At 42.7% G+C, this 18,345-nt stretch overlaps 1 protein-coding gene across 5 annotated transcripts in view; it reads right to left on the reverse strand.

Annotated features, from left to right (window-relative positions):
* Positions 1-17,243, reverse strand: part of LOC144822411 (multidrug and toxin extrusion protein 2-like) — an 877,798-nt gene extending 860,555 nt beyond the window's left edge. The window contains exon 1 of one of the 5 annotated variants that reach the window (XM_078679885.1): positions 16,709-17,243. In XM_078679885.1, the coding sequence (XP_078536011.1) occupies positions 16,709-16,867 (159 nt within the window). In that variant the 5' untranslated portion in view covers positions 16,868-17,243. Of the gene's footprint in view, positions 1-16,433 lie in introns of all 5 variants that reach the window. The other 4 variants (XM_078679890.1, XM_078679888.1, XM_078679886.1 and 1 more) reach the window with 4 other exon arrangements.
* Positions 17,244-18,345: the final 1,102 nt, after the last annotated feature.

Consider the following 18,345-nt stretch of genomic DNA (forward strand, 5'->3'; position numbering starts at 1 on the left):
GAGAGATTTGTGTCCCTCCCCTTGCTGAACCCGCCGACACTACAAGCTCTCCTTGACTGTTTGTTCCAGTGTTTTTTATTTTCTATTTACTGTGAAATATTGCTTGCTCTTGGTCCCCGCTCCCCATTTCCATAATTTTCTGATGCCTGCTTTTCGTTGTCTCCCTCATGCCACACGTAGCGGCCCTTTTATTGATACCTTTGCCTCGACTCTTTTTCTTGTGGGGTTTCTTGTTTGTTTGTATGTAATAAAATAGAAGAACCTTTTATTTATCCTCTTTGCCAGTTGCTCCGAACCACATCATGCCTCTACGCTGCCGAACCCTCGGGTTGTCGGCTGATGAGCTGTGTACTGATTTATTCTTTTTGTTTCGCATTATTGACCGGCCTTGGTGGTTGTACGTCTGTATCTGACATCATTTATAAATAAACGTTTTTCAAAAAAAAAAAAAGAATGATCTGGGCGATGGGAACGGAGTACCCACATGGACACAATCTGGATGCAGAACTGTATGTACATTTGTAAATATTTGTACAAAGTCCACAACCGCACAATATTTGTAAATATCCAGAAATCTCTTCCTTGTTATGTATAAATAGTTGTAAATAGGGTGTAAATATGAACTGACTCTTTCCCCTGCACCGTCAATACTTTCACACATAAACTTAGAAAATAGAAATGCATATTTAGGAACTATTGGTAGAAGTAAAGTTTCCTTTCAGGTTGTTCGTGTATATTTATGTCATAGACCCTCGGCTTCTGAGCCTCTATGTGTAAATGAGAAAAGTTTTGGGAAATAGTCCCCACAATATAAATGATTGTGGATTTCAGATAGCAGATGACTATCTGATTGTTACACATGTGGGTTCAGAACTGGAGGGAATAATTGAGATGATGACATGAATTCTGGATAGTAAACCCGACAGTCTTAGTAAATTTTGAAGTAGTCATTCGGCAATTTACGAATATGTACTTTACATTTAAAATAAGGAATAGGACTGTCAGAGGAAGTGGGGTGAATATATGATCAACTACCATCCAATGAAACTTGCATTTTCCAAAAAGATTGACTTTTGAAAAGGATTGCTGGCCTCTTTAGATTTGTATTTCTATGTATTTTTGTGTATATTCTTGCACTGGAACTTTGAAATAATGTTTGATTCACCATATCGTGGATTCACCATATCGTTTTTTCTTCACTTAAATGTACTTTACATGTAGAAACGGAAACAAAATGGTGATAGCAATGTTTGCAATTGAAATAGTACTTTACTGTCTATGCAAAGCGAAAACGGAAACGAGAATGCAAATAGAAAATAATGGAAAAATGGTGGTAAAACCAGTCCATAATGTGAGAGAGAGGTTACCTGTCTAGTGTTTTTTAAGAAATAGAAAAGGGTATTTGCACGTAAGCACTTTAAAACCACTCTAGACGCCTACGGACTCTATGGTCCAGTTGAAGGCTAGGTATAGCCGAAACGCGTAGGCCGTTCTGCAATTTGAACTTCTTGCACATGGTGTTGTAAAAATATTAAAAATTAATTAAATCTACCTGCTGAGATGCCGTGACTTTCTTGCTGGAAGGAGAGGAGGCAGAAGGATTCGAAGTCATATATATATATATATATATATATACACACACACACACACACACACACATATATACACACACAGAACTGATGAGGTTCTCCTTCCATTTGGTCATTCATGAGATTATAGACTGGTAAAACAAGCGGCTTTACATTCCTTCAAGACTTAGCCTGAATGCTGCTCTCCACAGCTACCACTAGGATAGCTTTCTATATAGGTTGTCTTTAAACCTACCATCAATAAGGGTCGTTTGGACTGGTTCAAGGTGCCCACTAGAATAGTGGACAGCATTTGCCAGGCCAACTTCTCACAAGGTGGTACTGGCTTTAATTGATAGAATCACTTGAAGCGTTCTGATGACACAGATGGATTCTTTTCGCGAGGTATTGTAAGGAAGCTACCAGGTAAGTTGTGACGTATGTGCTTATAAGAGTTTTAAAAAGAATTTGCACTACGTACAATCTGGGTATTACTTAAATCAATATTTTCGTAAGCACTTTTTCCATCTTAAGCCTTTTTGCGCAGCAGCCCATATTATACTTTGTGTAGTGCAGGTTTAGAATAATGACTTACATGTTCACAGTACTTTCTGTCAGACTGGGACTTTGTGGCACTAAACATACACAAGTCACTATTCTTCTCTACACCAATGAGGATTCAATTATTTGGCTCTCTTGGACAGTGCATTAACTAACAGAGGTTTCATAAAGTACAACAGTGCATTTCCAAACTTCCTTGCATTTAATTTACATTTTAGCTGTGTTATTTTATATGTAGTTATCTAAAGGTGAAAGAACGAAAAGTTACAAAATATTTTGTTTTTAGCCACGCCTTAGACAGCGCCCTTATGCCCAACTTGCCCCACCGCCTTTGCTTGCTCAGTCACCGTTCCCATACTTTTGCTAATGTACTTTGACCACTGGCTATATTTAAGTTAGTAGAAAAATTGTACTTTACCTTGGAATCAGATAGACATAATCACTAGTGATAAAGTAACATTCACCTTTGGAGTCAATCACATACAGTAAGATAACATTCACCTATTAAGTCAAACAACATACACCCCTCTCATGCATTCATTTCCATAAACACCCTTCCAAAGTAAACTCATATGCCACCAAAATTGAAAATTGACCTCATGGGCTTTAACTAAACAATATTATATCATAAAAGAGTTGATACTCCTAATTCTCTAAACAATTCAATAGACATAAAACAATTCATGTAAAATGCAATATTATTACAAACCCCTAACCTAGCTATATCAAAACAACAAGACTCTTAAAAATTGCATGATCAAACCCACAAATCAAAACATGGAGACCCTCTTGCACAGTCGTAAAAGTGCTGTTGCAGTCTGGTCTAATATTTGACATCAAGTTTTTGTCCTGGTGAGCACAAAAGTAAATTCATCTCAGTGACTCCTCGTGATTGGATCCAGTTCAGACCCAGTGTTGACACGTTTCGGTGGATGCTATTAAATAAATCCCACCTTGTTCAGGACAATATTGTTTAGGGTATTGTTCAACAACAATATAGTACAAATTGTGTAGACCATCTAGAAGAAGGGGGGATATATAGATACATACTATAAGTTATACATATTTCAAAACTAATATAAAAACTATTCTTCACCTGGGAGTCACTCTCCTTCAACCAATTATTTATTTAAAAAAACGTCATGTACTTTATCCTCAGCCCAGATTGGTCTTCTCTTTTGGTGGCAATAACATCCCCTTTAATCAGGGCAACCCCATTTAAGTATAACAAACGTGCACTAACCCTTTTACCATGATCACAAACATGAAAAACAACACCACTCACCACTTCCAGTGGTATTCCCACGTAGTTGAAATGTAGGATTATAAGTTGGGATATTTTGAACCCTAAATACTTAAAAAGGGCCTCTTTATAGTTCCTGGATGAAAAGAGGAGGGCCCATGTGAATAAACAGTTCTCTTTTGTCATCCATCTATCCATCCTGTACATATTTGTCTCATTTATATTGTCTTACCTTAAATAAAGACCCTTCCGAGGTCTCTTTAGACTTCTCAACAAATGTCTGTGCTTTCCAGGATACCTCAAACTTGCTCCTGCAGCTTTGATTTATTTCCCATACCGCTAGTTGGGGGTTAATTATGATACCTCCTCTATTAAACTGCGGTCTGAAATATTTGAAATATCTACTCACAACATAGGAGTAGTTTCAGACAAAGGGGGGGGGGGGGGGGGGTGAGCTCCAACCCTTAAACGGGGAAAGAAAAAAATCAAAATTGGTAAATAGTAGCATACCCCATTCTAAACAGGTGCCTGTCCACGTGTTGTACACTGTATCATGATTAGAATACTTAAAAAACTATGGCTGGTTTAGCTAACAAACTCTATATGATTTATAGAAAAAAACATTCATATGGTCCGCATGACTTAGTGAGTTAAACTGACTTAATATGCCTCCTGCCAATAGCGGTTCATGAGGTGTACGGTCAGTCAGTCAGCCAATCCACTTTATTCGATTAGTTAATATCATAAAAGTACAAAAAACAAAACATAGACAATATTACAAATCATTTAACATAACATTTAAAATACATAGACAGAATTTCAATTCATTTAGATAAAAACACTATCACTGAGTGAAACCCCTTGTCTTAAAAAAATAACAGTAAAGTTTAAACTCTTATTTAGGAAGAAATCATCATCACATTTCTCTTATTCTTAATCCTCACCGCCGCTACCAGAAAAGATGCAATAATAAAAATATAACCAGGGTTACACAAAGACTGTAGAAAAACTAACGCTGGTCTAACCCTAGAGAAACCCCTTCCTCTCAGGATAGGTACCAGAAATCTCATGCGAATATTGGGATAAAAGTCACAGAACATCATAAAATGTAAAGTATCCTGGGATGAGAAATTATCGCATTGGCAGGGTTCGGTCTCATCAGGATTACACCATCCCTGATAATCCCCCAATGTTAGATGAATCAAATTAAAACGGAGCCTAGTTAGGAGCCAACGATGATAAGGCTTGTTAACAATTGACAAGTAAGGTTCCATGTTAATAGATGTTTTTAACAAGTAATGGGCCCTAACTAAAGGTTCACATAGCTCCTGTTCTACTCGCCCCAGCATCAACAAATTCTTAAAATTCAATTTTACCCACAACACATCCTCCTTCCGATTCTTATCAGGGTCCTCATAAAGCTCTGGCTGTCCTATTTTGGATAACATGCTTTTAACATACGACAGCCATTTAATTTTAGAGGACTTATCTAACTTAACACAGTCCCATAAAATCATGTGGTTCAGGGTTAAATCAGGATTCAGCCAAGTTTTGAGCCAGCAAAGCAACAAAGCTGTTCTCAAAATGTCAGTGACATAGCCTAGCCCTAACTCCTGATGTATAGCATACAATGGGGTTGATTGTGGTACAGACAAAAGACTCCGTAGAAATTTATTTTCAGCTATCTGTATCCCAGCCTGATCTTTATAGCCCCATATAGAGGATCCATTGGCCGCAATAGCCAGGCACTTGGCTTTATAAACCTTTAGGATAGCCTCTATCGGTCTAGCCCCCAGACGCTGTGCAAACCCTAGAAGAGATGAGGAAGCTCGTAGGACTTTGTTCTTTTTAACTTTTTGTTGCAGAACCCAGGATGACCTATCATCAAATAGGACTCCCAGGTAAGTGAAAGAGGACAAGGAGGAAACTTCCACGCCATTACAGTAAAATGTTTTGCTAGCTCTGTGACCTACTGTCAGAGTGTGACTTTCCAATATTCACAATCAAGTCCAGTTAGTGCATTTACGCCCCAAAGGCATCTAAGAGCCGCTGAAGGCCCACCGTAGTACAGCACTAAAAACATTTGCAAGGATTTTAGCCCAGAATTGAGGGTTACTTTTATAGATATCTGCAGGAACGTCATCTGGGCCCGGCGCTTTATTGCTGGCAGTATCTCTTATGGCTTTCTCTATTTCATTAAACTCAATCTGGGTGCAAGCTTGATGGAGCGAGGGCCAGTGGGTGCAGTCCAAAGCCCCCCTGGACTCATAAATCGCCTCAAAATTAGAGAGCCTCTGGGCTTCTATGATATTACAATCCTGAGCTTCATTATCCTGCCCAGAAAAGAAAGGGGTGCTTATAATGGCCCAAAAGCTGGAGCTATCCCTTAACACCTCCAGGGACAATAATGAATTCCATGCCTCATCCTTGATCTCTTTTTTCCGACTGTGAAGTACTTGCTTATACTCCTTCCTCCACCTGGCTATCAGATCCCTATCCCAAGGTTGTTTTTTCAGGGCTAAGATTTATGAGCAGTGAGCATTTCTCATCAAACCACTTCGGGCCACATGTGGTTCTCAGTTTGGATTTTATAGTTAGGTCACGGCCTGAGTACAAATGCCCTCAAAAGCTCTACTGCATCCTTAGTGCTTAGAGGGTCAGTGCAAATAGTGATGCTATCTGTACATTTCTCCCACAGGACCTTGAGGAAAGTATCCGGGGTTACATTGGCCCATCTAAGCCTCCTCCCCTGATCACAAGGTAGCACCTTATTCGGGACCCAATTCCTCCCTCCTTTGCCCAGGATACCACAGGTAATATCCAAGATTAAAATAACCGGATTATGATCGCTCAAAGGAGAATCCTGAGCGTTATAAAAAATGACCTTGAGTCACACAAGTGCATATTAAAATCACCCATTAATAAAACATATTAAGAAGTGGATTGCTTTAACTTATATTCATTGAGAAAATAATTCAAAGTACTTAGGTACTGATTTACATAGTCACACTCCCCCGAGTTGTAGATATTCACCAATAGAAGCTTTGGATGGTTTGGCTTACTAAGCTCCAATATCAGACAATGGGGAGAGTCTACCTCTAACATTTTTACAGAGCCCCTTAAGTCCAAGGAAAGAAGAAACAAAAGACCACCTTTTGCTCTGCCCGCTAAAGCTGGACATGCAGGTAAGAAGTATGAGCTAAAACCGTCTAACCAGAAATTATCCCCCCTGTCCCAGGTCTCCTGGAAGGCAATCATATTGAATGTTTATATATAAGATAGCCAGTTGGGATCATCACTTTCAGATCCTAAACCCGCAGGGTCAGAAGATCTCCCTATGGGTCTATGGGGTACACCCTGCCCTCCCCCCTAACAGAGAAGGATGGCCGGGTCTATAGAAAAACCTTAGTGATAGGAGGGAGATTTTCCAACGATGACATCCTTGCCTTCTACTCCGTAGGTGCTCCAGTAGAAATCTAACAACCTGCTTGTTATTAAAGTTGGTAATTACACAATCACCCCCCCATCCTTCATAGAGTGTCCAACCCACAGAGCCCGAATTGCCATTATCAATTGATTGCAGATGTCCCAGCCCCATGCCCCGGCTAGCTTCAGTTGCGATGTAAGAGGGCTTAGTTTTGGCCATTAGCTGGTCAGTTGATTCCAGCTGCCCGGCTTGCAATGTCGGTATATTCCTCAAGATCACTACCAGAAAGCAGCAGCTGGTGGGAGGTGTAGTGCCCTAAAACCATCCTCAACAGCGCTATGGGCTGAACCATTATGCATGGTAAGGGGATTTCAGCCAGACTGTCCATTGGCCAACATTAATGGAAAGTCTATGCCGCGATTGTGTGTGATGCTACTGTCTGAACTACCCAGGGGTCTATTACCCACCTACCTTGGTGTACTCGGTATTAACTGGGCAAATTCACTAGAAATTTTCCCATCCTCATCCACCTGACAGCCCGGAGCAACCAGCCCCGTAACAGTAGCTGAACCTTCTCTACCAATACTTGAAGATGAAAACCTAGGATTGGATATTGAGGTAGTCGGCGGAGGAGGTTTTGGGATTATAGGATTGCAAAGTACGTTCGATGAAATTTCAATCGCCCGACCAGTTGTTATCATAGAGGCTTCAATAGAATGAAGAAGATTAGGCACAACATGCGATTCAAAATAAATTAGTCAATCTTTCTTCAATACGAGTTAACCTGTCAAGGATGGGAGAGAGAGAGAGAGGACTCAATTATGGCCCCCATTTTCACCCATAGAACCTCAAGAGCTTCAGGAGGAACACCCAACGGGTCAAGGTTCACAGTGCCAATAATAGATGTTGTAGACTGCGGTTCTGCGGTCAGAGGAGATGTCATAATCACTGCCCCGCCGTTCTTGTTGGTCTTCTGCACTTTTCTGCCTTTGTGGCCCCCTCCCCTTTATGGACGGCTCCGGCATAGTTACCGTAGGCTCCTTAGTTTGAGGTTTGGATTTGGGCACGGTCCTTGTAGCAGCGCATTAGGGTGCCAGCAGATGTACCTTCACAGGCCAAATCATCAGCAGGGGCAGTATTTAGGACCTTCACTATTGCCGATAAATCCAGCGCGACATGTGAAGACTGACGAACACCTTCAACTAAGCCACAAGAGTCAGAGCCTGTGACCAATCACCGTTCAGGCGTACGCGCATATGTCAGGGCACCCAGTGATGAGCTTTTAGTTTGTAAAACCTCTAAGGATAGACGACGCTCGGTCAGAGCGATCTCATGTGCAAGAACAGAACTGGCCCTAATTAAAAATTGGTCCAGAGTCCCTGCGACGCTTCCCCCGAAGGTGCAGATCTACTCTCTCCTTCGCGAGTATTCATCTCAAGCTAAGTGCAGTAAACACAAGAAAGCCCAAAATTTTAGTATCCCAAAAACACTGCATAAGATGGATTTCAAACAGACCTGCTGGACCGCTGGAGTTAGAGGGGGGGCCCGGCCCGGCCTCTTCCGGCCTCAAATGAGCCTGCCCTTGGCCCAGGCTTCACCCGGCGCCATCCACTCGCGTCCCGCGTCGCATATGCCCTCGCAACCTTTAAAGCATTACCAGGTGCCTCCCCTTCCTGTAAGCACTTCCTAGCGTTAGGGCTTCTATGTGATGTAGTTCAGCACCCCAGTGGCGCGAAGTGCGGCAGTCCTCGCAGGCGGAGAATGAGCAGGAGAGATACGGCGTGCCACCAAGCAGAAAGCAGAGGTCTGTGGCGTCAGCCTGGTGGAGCAGCATGCAAGGTAGGACCCCGCAGTACTAGTCTCCTCACAGTCTTTAAAGCATGACCGGGTGCCTCCCACTCCTGTAAGTGCTTCCTAGCGCTAGGGCTTCTGGGTGATGTAGTCCAGCGCCCCAGTGGTGCTAAGTTCGGCAGTCCTCACAGGAGAGATGCGGCGTGCGCCCAAGCAGAAAGCAGAGGGCTGTGGCGTCAGCCTGTTGGAGCAGCATGCAAGGTAGGTGAATCTAAACATAAAGGCAATTTCATTCAAACATTAATGCACCCGCAACTCACAATTACTTTGTACAAACTGCTCAGCTTCTCTTGATTTACAGGAGATGTGGCACGAGATGTGGCACGCTAAGTGTGCTTTCCATCAATCGCAGTTAGCGTGCAAAGCCTGAAAGCCAAATTCCTTTTGCTGCATGCTATTACAAGCAGTCATGCCCCTGCCTTTGAGTCTTACCTTCGCTCAATTTGGTCAGTAACCTCTGCATCAGAAGTTAACCCTTTGTAACGGGGTGCCCCGGTCTTGGGACCCTGTCCCGGGCTCCGTTACGCCACAAGCACAAGAGCCCCCCCATTGTGTCCCTAGTAACCACTCTTCTATCCCTCAGCAGACTGACTATCGCGGCTCTGGGGAAGACTTTGCCGTCATACAAGAGGAAGACCGAGACTGGCCCTTTAAACGGCAAGCGGATGAGGAGTGGGCGGAGTCCTGGAGCGACTGGACCACGTCAAAAGAGGCCAACCGGAACAAGGGGGTGTGCTTGTACACCCAGGGCGGGTCCGACGACAGAGGCCGGAGAGACTGAGAGACGGAGGAGACCGAGGATCCGCTGGGAGGAAGAAGGACCGGACCAGGTGGAGAGACGCCAGGAGGCCAACGACCCCACGTGTCGCCCAGCTACTCACCCAGGGGAGGTGCGTGGCTCACGCAGGTGCGTAACCGCCTCAGGGGCTTAATGGGACGACGGGGAGGTACACCGAGTATCTGACGAGTCATCCTTGGGTCCCAGTAATCCTATCACGAGCACTAAGAAAACCCCAACCCCGAACACGCCCTAGCCACAAAAGAAGCTGAAACGGGAGGAAAGGGGAGCACGCGTGTTTTTTTTTGAGTCCTCACCCCCTTTTCCCTGTAACGGCTGCTGAACTGCCGGATATCGCTCTCACGAGTGCCTTGTGTTTGTTTCTATTTCATACTGGTCCTTGGGAGGCGGAAAGGTCACGACGGACCTCGGAGACCCCACCGCCCGACGGAGCCTGGTAGACGATCGGAGGACGTCTCGCCTTGACTCGCGGAGGAGAAGACGATCCCGGAGCAGGTCCCCCAGGCGAACCCCTGTACAGAGAAAGACTTGTTCAGACTTTCTGCTTAGCACAATAAAGCCCTATCACTAAGACCCGCCTCTTGCCTTTCAATATCGAGCCGCCCGCTACCGAAAAGCTCACACCCTTGCTCGGAGGCGCCGTGATTTAAAGCTGGGTGTTTACCCACTACTCATGTATGTATCTATGTTCGGTTTCACAAGGCTGTACAACATAAATGCCTCGGTCCCGCCATCTTAGAAGTGGGAAAATTTGAAGGAGCCTATTTAGCAAAAATTGGCTCCAAAAAGAAAGTTATAACAGTATATCTCTCCATAAAGGTATCCCATATGTAATAAAGTTACCATATAGACATAACTTTATTTCCGATTACACGCGAGACAAAACAACTTAGGTGCCTCGGTACCAACATCTTTAAATGGAGAGAACAATGCACCGGGGTTATGCGAAAAGATTAGCACCGAATAGCAGATTAAAGCAAAATATATTTCTATAAAAATATTACCCATGTTCTAAAGACACCATATTTGTACGATTCGGGTGCACTAGATTATTATTTAATGAAATTGCCTTTATGCTAAGATTCACCTTCAGAACCGCTATTGGCGGGAGGCATATTAAGTCGGCGTTAAAAATGGGTCTCTCTAGTTGGCAGAGGTAGGTACCTTTGTCCAAATAGGGACACTTGCTTCTAGGCAGGGTAAGGGGGATACACTACTAATATAACCCCTGCTCACACCGTTGGTAGCTTGGCAAGAGCAGACAGGCTTATCTCAGAGGCAAAGTGTAAAGCATTTGTGAACACATACAGTAATACAGTGAAAATACTACAAATGGACACTACACCAGTTTAGAAAACTAAGTAATCTTCATCTAAACCAAAACAAGACATACGACAAAAATAAAAAATACAGTATTAAAAATAAGGCTTTCAAATGGTTGAAATAGTTCAGTTCAATGCAAGTTGTAAATGCAACACTTTTCTCACAAAGTACCTTTGATGCGACAAACAAAATGGCAGCTAGGAAGTTGATGCGTCGGTTTCTTACACGCAGGGAAGGTGATGCGTCAGTTCCTTGCTTTGGAGAAGATGATGCGTTGGTTCCTTACCGGAGAGGAGGTGTCGGTTTCTTTGTGTGGGGAGGTGAGGAGCCTGTTTCTTACTGGATCCCCCAATGATGCGACAGTCTTGGCGTCTTGTTACGGTGGGTCGATCAGGTACGATGCGCAGTTTCGGGCAGCTGCACAGCAGGCTTGTGTTGGGATCGGTGCTGTGACCGCGGAGTTCGGAGATCGTTGCACCCGATGCATCGTGCGGTGATTTCTCAAGCAGCGGCAGGCGCTGCGATGGTTTCTTTGGCGATGCGTCGGAAACAGGAGCGGATGCGACACGCTTCTTTGATGTTGCGTCGATTTTCTAGCTATCAGCGATAAACAGTCTCAAGAGGTCATAAAAAGTAGCAGGCACCTCTTTGCAGGTTGGAATTTCCAGCAAGGAAATTCAGGGGAGCTGGTGGTGAAGTCTTTGTGTCCCTTAGACTTCAGAACAGGAGGCAAGCTCAGTTTTAAGCCCTTGGAGATCTTCTTGCAAGTAGGTGACAAAGCAAACAGCAGAGTCATTTTTCTCCTTTCCTTGGCAGCAAGCAGTCACTGCAGGCCAACCCCACACAGCAAACAGCACAGGGGCACTATTCCTCCTCCGTTTCTCTGGCTCTTCTCCTTGGCAAAGGTTCTTCTTGATTTCCCAGAAGCGATCTAAAAGTATGTGGTCTGGTGCCCCCCCCCTTTTTTTTGCACCAAAATCCTTTGTGCCCAGCCAAAACCTGTTCTGTCCTCACTGGTGCAATTTCCTGGCAGGAGATGGAGATAGCATTGTTGAAGGCAGACCAGGCCCATTCAGGTGAAAGGAAATCTCCTCCCCCTTCTCTAAATGCAGCCCAGGTCTATTCGGCCCAGCCATGACTCATCAGACTTCTGGAGCCACTGCACCTCTCCAGCCCCTGTCATCCAAAAGCCAGACATTCAATACAAAAACCTAGCAGAGGCCCACTGGATGGTTAGGCAAGAAAATACGTACTTTCTAAAATTGGTATTTTCAAACACCGAATATAAAAAACACCCTCACTAAAATATGCATTTTAGCATTCTGAGTTCAGGCACACTAAACGTAATTTTTCCACCTTGTTCCCAGGGCCAGTTATGTATATTAGATGTTATAAACAAACTCCTCATTCTATACTATGGGATCAGGTAGCCTTGCAATAGTGAAAAACGAAATTGGCAGTATTCCTCTATTAGGACTTGCCACGACATGTCCTACCTTTCACTCACAATGCCCCCTACCAACAGGGGTACCTTGGGCTTACCTTAGGGGTGACTAATGTGTAGAAAAGGGTAGGTGTGCACTTGCCAAGTCGACATGGCAATCCCAGACTGCACACTGGCTCTGCAATGGCAGGCCAGAGTTACATTTTACAGGCTGCTTCTGTGGGTGGCAGAATCAATGCTGCAGCCCGCTAGCAGCATTTGATTTACAGGCCCTGGACACACACAGTGCACTGTACTAGGGTCTGACAAGTACATCAAATATGTCAATCACTAATTCACTAATACATAACATCAATTTACAAAGTGAACACTTGCACTTTGGCACTGAATAGCAGTGGGAAAATGCCCTAAGCATCTAGACCAGCAAAACGGAGTCCAACACACAGCAAAAACACAGCAGGCAACAGCAAAAAATGGAAGGGAAACCCACGCCAATGGTGCCAGGTCAAACAGTTGGTTTAACTCACTAAGTCATGTGGACTTAACGAGCCGCATCCCCTAGAAATCAAGAGAAGCCGAGCGACTAGTAAGAAATAATTATGCGTGGCGGGTGCATTAGATGATTCAATTAAATGTCCTTTATGCTTAGATTCACCTCATGAACCGCTATTGGCGGGAGGCATATTAAGTCGGTTAAACTCACTAAGTCATGAGGACCATATGAATGTTTTTTTCTATAAATCATACTGATTTTGTTAGCTAAATCAGCCATAGTTTAAGTATTCTAATCAAGATTTAGTGTACAACACGTGGACAGGCACCCGTTTAGAATGGGGTATTCTACTATTTACCAATTTCAGTTTTATCTTTCCCCGCTTAGGGGTTGGAGCTCACCCCCCCTCTGTCTGACACTACTCCTGTGTTGGGAGTAGAGGTTTCTAAAATGTCAACTTCAGTTTAATCAAGGAGGTATCATAAATGACCACCAACTAGCGTTATTGGAAATAAATCAAAGCTTCAGGAGCAAGTTTGAGGTATCCTTGAAAGCACAGGCATTTGTTGAGGAGTCCACACAGGCATGTGAAGGGTCTTTATTTAAGGTATGGCAATATAAGTGAGACAAGTATGTACAGGAGGGATAGATGGATAATAAAAGGGAACTTCTTATTCACATGGACCCTCCTCTTGACACCCAGGGACTATAAAGAGGCCCTTTTTAATCGATTTGGGTTCAAAATATCCCAACTTATAAGCCTACATTGTAACAACGTGGGGAATACCTCGGTAAGTGGTGAGTGCTGTTTGTTTTCATTTTTGTGAGCATGGTAAAAGGGTGAGTGTAAATGAAGTACAAATGAGTATGTTATACTTAAAGATGGGCTTTCCCCTGATTTTAATGGGATTATCCCGGGTCTGAAAAAAGGGGATGGTATTGCCACCAAAAGAGATGAGACATCTGTGCTGAGGATAAAGTACATGATGTTTTTTTCATAAATAATTTGTTGAAGGAGAGGGACTACCGGGTGAAGAATAGTTTGTATATTAGTTTGAAATATGAATAACTTATAGTATGTATCTATATAGCCCTCTTTCTTCTAGATGGTCTCCAAAATTACTACTATACTGGTGTGGGAGAAAAATACCCCAAAACAATATTGTCCTGAAGAAGGTGGGATTTATTTAATAGCATCCACCCAAACGCATCAACGCTGGGTTTGAACTGGATCCAATCACGAGGAGTCACTGACATGAACTGAATTTTGTACTCACCAGGACAAAAACACGATGTCAAATATTGGACCAGACTAGGCAACAGCACTTTAACGACTGTGAAAGAGGGTCTCCCTGTTCGGATTTGTGGGTTTGATCTTGCTATTTTAAGAGTCTCATTGTTTTTATATATCTAGGGTAGGGGTTTGGATATTGCATTTTACATGAATTGTTTTATGTCTATTGAATTGTTTAGAGAATTCGGAGTATCAACTCTTTGAGGATAAAATATTTTTTAATTAAAACCTATGTGGTTGTATTTCAATTTTGGTGGCATATGAGTTTACCTTTGGAAGGGTGTTTATGGAAATGAATGTATGTTGTTTGACTCCATAGGTGAATGTAATCTTACTGTATGTGATTGACTCTGAAGGTGAATGTTACTTTATCACTAGTGATTATGTTTATATGATTCCAAGGTGAAGTACAATTTTTCTACTGATCATTAGTGTCATGTTCCCTTGGTGTGTGGGGATACCTCTCTAGTGAGTAACTATACTTAAGTTAGTCTCGGTGAGCAGTTCACAGTGATTACAGTCTGGCAGTAAACTAGTTTAAGCAGAATGATCACAATATAGAACCAAAAAACACAACTTTCATGTTTTGACCCCCATAATTTGATTTGGTTTGGCAGTTTCCCACAAGAACTGTAGTATATTTCTTTACAAAGCATTAAGATTGCCGGTTGAAGAGCAGCTCAAATATTTAAAAATGCTCTATAGTGTTGTACCTATTGTTGCTTGCCATTTACTTTAAATATGTCTTTAAGACTGTGTGAGAGCACATGCTTGCAAATGGTAAAATGTAAAGCTGTAAGTGCTATTTGCTATTCTTGTAGTAAAAAAAAACCTAGTACTAACTGAAGGCAGCATAAATCCTTAAATCTTACCTGCTATGCTGATAAAAGAAGTTTAACGGGAATGACACTGTACATTTATTTGCAGCAATGAATGTTTTCTACATAAAACTGCTGAAGTTATCTCAATATTTGGTATTACCTAGAATTGGAAATATAATCCTAATGTTTAACACAACACAACACAAATACCACTTTCTATTAATCAGTATATGTTAGTTTGTGGGGAAGAGATGGGTTTTGAAGTGGCAGGCTGCCAATTGGCACTCTCTTGGGCAATGGGTCCCCTCCAATATTCCTCACTTGTTGGCAAGGACCGCTTTGCACTCATGGTAATCAATTATTAATTGAGGATTACCATATCAGGGACGTTGCATCTGTTAAGGCAATTTCTAGGCACCTATGCAAAAAAATAGACTCATTTCTTACATATATGCTTATTTCAATCTGTAATAAAGTGTCACTCAAAGTATCACACATATTGCATATAAATGTTACACATAAACCCCCTAAGACCTGGAAACGCCAAACATAAGCAAACTGCACATTTGGCAGCTATGTAGTTGTGTTCATTACATTATATAACGGGCCTACAAGTCCAAAGGTTCTAAGAAACAAAAAAACACTATCCTGGAATAGCACATCAAGCACGGACCCGGGAAGTTTTGCTGTTATAAACACGGAGTCTGGTTTATGATCTCATAAACAAACCTGACCCTGCTCTGCTCACTCGCCCTAGTCTTGCCATAAAGTTTTCGAAGGGGAGGCAACTTTAAAATATTTTGCATAGAAAGACTTGGAGCAGAAAAGTTTGAAAACCTCTGCTCTACATGATGGGATGTTTACGCCCAAGCTAATGGAAAAATAAAACTACAAATCACATAATGCAAAATACTGCTCGCTAAAATTTCAGCAATGGCTAAAGATTTCAAACCAGTGTACGCCCAGGTCTGTAAGTGGGCCGGGTCTCAACAGTGCTGAGCACATGCTGTTTTTTAAAGGGGTTTTTTAGCACGTGCTCACACTGCTCACTTCTCACTAGTGGAGAAGTTACGGCAGGACGTCATGCCAGGTGAGCGTTGTAGGCAAAGGGAAATACTTTAAAAAGTCATTTTCTCTTCCCTTTTTGAAACTCAGGAGCAGCAACATTGTTGTGGTGTCACCAGGGCTTTAAGTGGAAGCTTTTTCAATATTATATACAAGCCATAGGTGCTGATTATTTATCTTACACAACTAACAACCATTGACAAAGCCAGTAGTCCTGACTTCTTGTAGGTATGATGTTACTTGTTATCATATATCTGGATACAATGACTGAAACAGCAAAATACAAGTCGGGCGGCACACTATCAGATTTTTAGCTACCGTGTTTTAAGCCATGTCCTTAATTACATTGACCACGCCCCTTTGAGAGACCCTCCAATTTTTTTCCCACTTAAAGCCCGGGTTACACCTACACAAACTCCTGATAGAAATGACAGCCAAAGGATACAATTGACATTCACAAAAAAAGAGGCATACAAAAAAAGGCATACAAAAAAAGGCTGGCATCTACTATAAAGAGACTGCAGCAGTAGCAGATGAAACTCACTTAAGAGCCGGGCTGCAATTGCGATTAATGCATACATAATACGATTTAAGAAAAGAGGTCTTGGAAATGTAGTTCATCCTGGTTAACCTGCATTACAGCAGAGGGCGGGCAGTACGAGGAAAACATCCACAATCAAGCCGGTTGTTACGTACGCTACAGTAGAATGCAGCGTGCAGAGTACGGGGACATTTCCAGGCATCTCCCTCCTCCGTAAGCTCTCGCACAGCGTATCAAATAGACAGCGTTTACCATGTAAAACCCCACTCGTCTCTCACCACAGGTCCGGCTAAATGGCAGAGCTCCCGAACTTCCGTCCATGGCTCCAGAGGTAGAACACGGCGGATCATCGGACCACAACACTTGCCGCAGCCCAGGCCCCGGCTCCAGGACACACCAGTTCCCAGCCCCATGCTACTCCGCTCAGAGTCCGCCATCTTTGCTACATCTATAGCAGTACGGTTGTATGTTGCAATTATTCAGAGCAGCACGCTAAGAAATGCTTCCAATCCCATTTCGCCTGCCCTCCCGCCCACCTCAGCACGTGGCAGGGGCACGTGTGCTGGCAGCAGTTTGTATCGTCATTGCCCAGTGACCTCATTCACTGTACGTTATCGCCCCAGTGATGACCTCAGTACGCGTCCAATGGGTCACGGCCACGTAGACTATCTCCGCAGCGCCTAACCGATTCTCACTTAAGCGACATCCTTGCTGCGTCAGGCCAAGTATGTTTCTAAAAAAATACCGTTAAGGTCCCGATTACGGTCAGCTACGTTAGTTACAATATGTCCCGTGATTCCTGTTTTCCCATACAATAAAACCAGTGCATGAGTCAAAGTTTTATTTACACTGCAGTGTGAACATACCTGACAATCCCAGTGATGTGTTACAAACAGTGCTTTTCGGCGGGACAGTGTGAGTTGGTAGTGGGGTTGCGTGGGGGTTGCTTTTTCCTTTCTCATTTTAAATGCATTCTGAATTGAGATTAAAGAAACCCGAACTGCGTTTACACTGTCCTCTATCCTGCATCGATGTCACAATACAGCATGTGACAATTGCTGCTGTCGGTTTTTTCCTGTTCTAAATAAAGAAGAATGAGATTCACAGTGTATTCCTAGAGACTTCCCCCACTGTACAAAGTCATCCCAACAGTCCCAGGCGTTTGATGTACAGTTTATCGGTTAACATGCTCGAAGAGGCTATGAGAATGACCGAAATGCAATGTAGTACTACCATGACAGAATCTTCAAATGTGTTTGGTAGTACAACTTTTCTTCTTGTTTATTCCCCATTGGTGCATAATGTCAGAACCTTGTGTAGACCATATGAAAGTTTTAGTCTAAGGTCCTATAAAAGACGTGTAGTTCTCTGTACCATGGTGCCCCTTGCTCCCCACCTTTAAAAGGTAAATCTATGCCGGATTTCATATAGAACTGTACTCAGTTCTTTGTACTTATGACCTCTATAGTTTTCTGCTGAACTTTTCAAAGGAAAATTCATGCATTGCATATTCATTTCTCTACATACAATTTCAAATGACAACTTTTGTCTGCCATTCTTATGAGAATGTTCTAGCACTGATTGAATTTGATGCAGTGTTAAGCTGGGTCCAAAACTATTTCATGTACTTACATAATTTCATGGACTGTTTTCTCTCTGTGCCCATTTCAAACCACTTAACCTTAGATCCTCCAATGGTAACAGGGACTTGGATATCAAGAGAACATGTGGCAAATTCTTACAAGGATCTAGAATAAGAAGATGCCAAATTCATGCTGACAACAAGCAACCTTTCTACAGACATTAAATAATAATTCTTATGACAAGTTTTACAGCAACAATGACTCAGATACAATACATTTTCTCTTTTTTATTGTTTATCTAAGACTCAGTTTAAATGGTCAAGAAACACAAA

This window comes from Lissotriton helveticus, chromosome 3_1, assembly GCF_964261635.1.
Source record: "Lissotriton helveticus chromosome 3_1, aLisHel1.1, whole genome shotgun sequence".
Classification (NCBI taxonomy): Eukaryota; Metazoa; Chordata; class Amphibia; order Caudata; family Salamandridae; genus Lissotriton; species Lissotriton helveticus.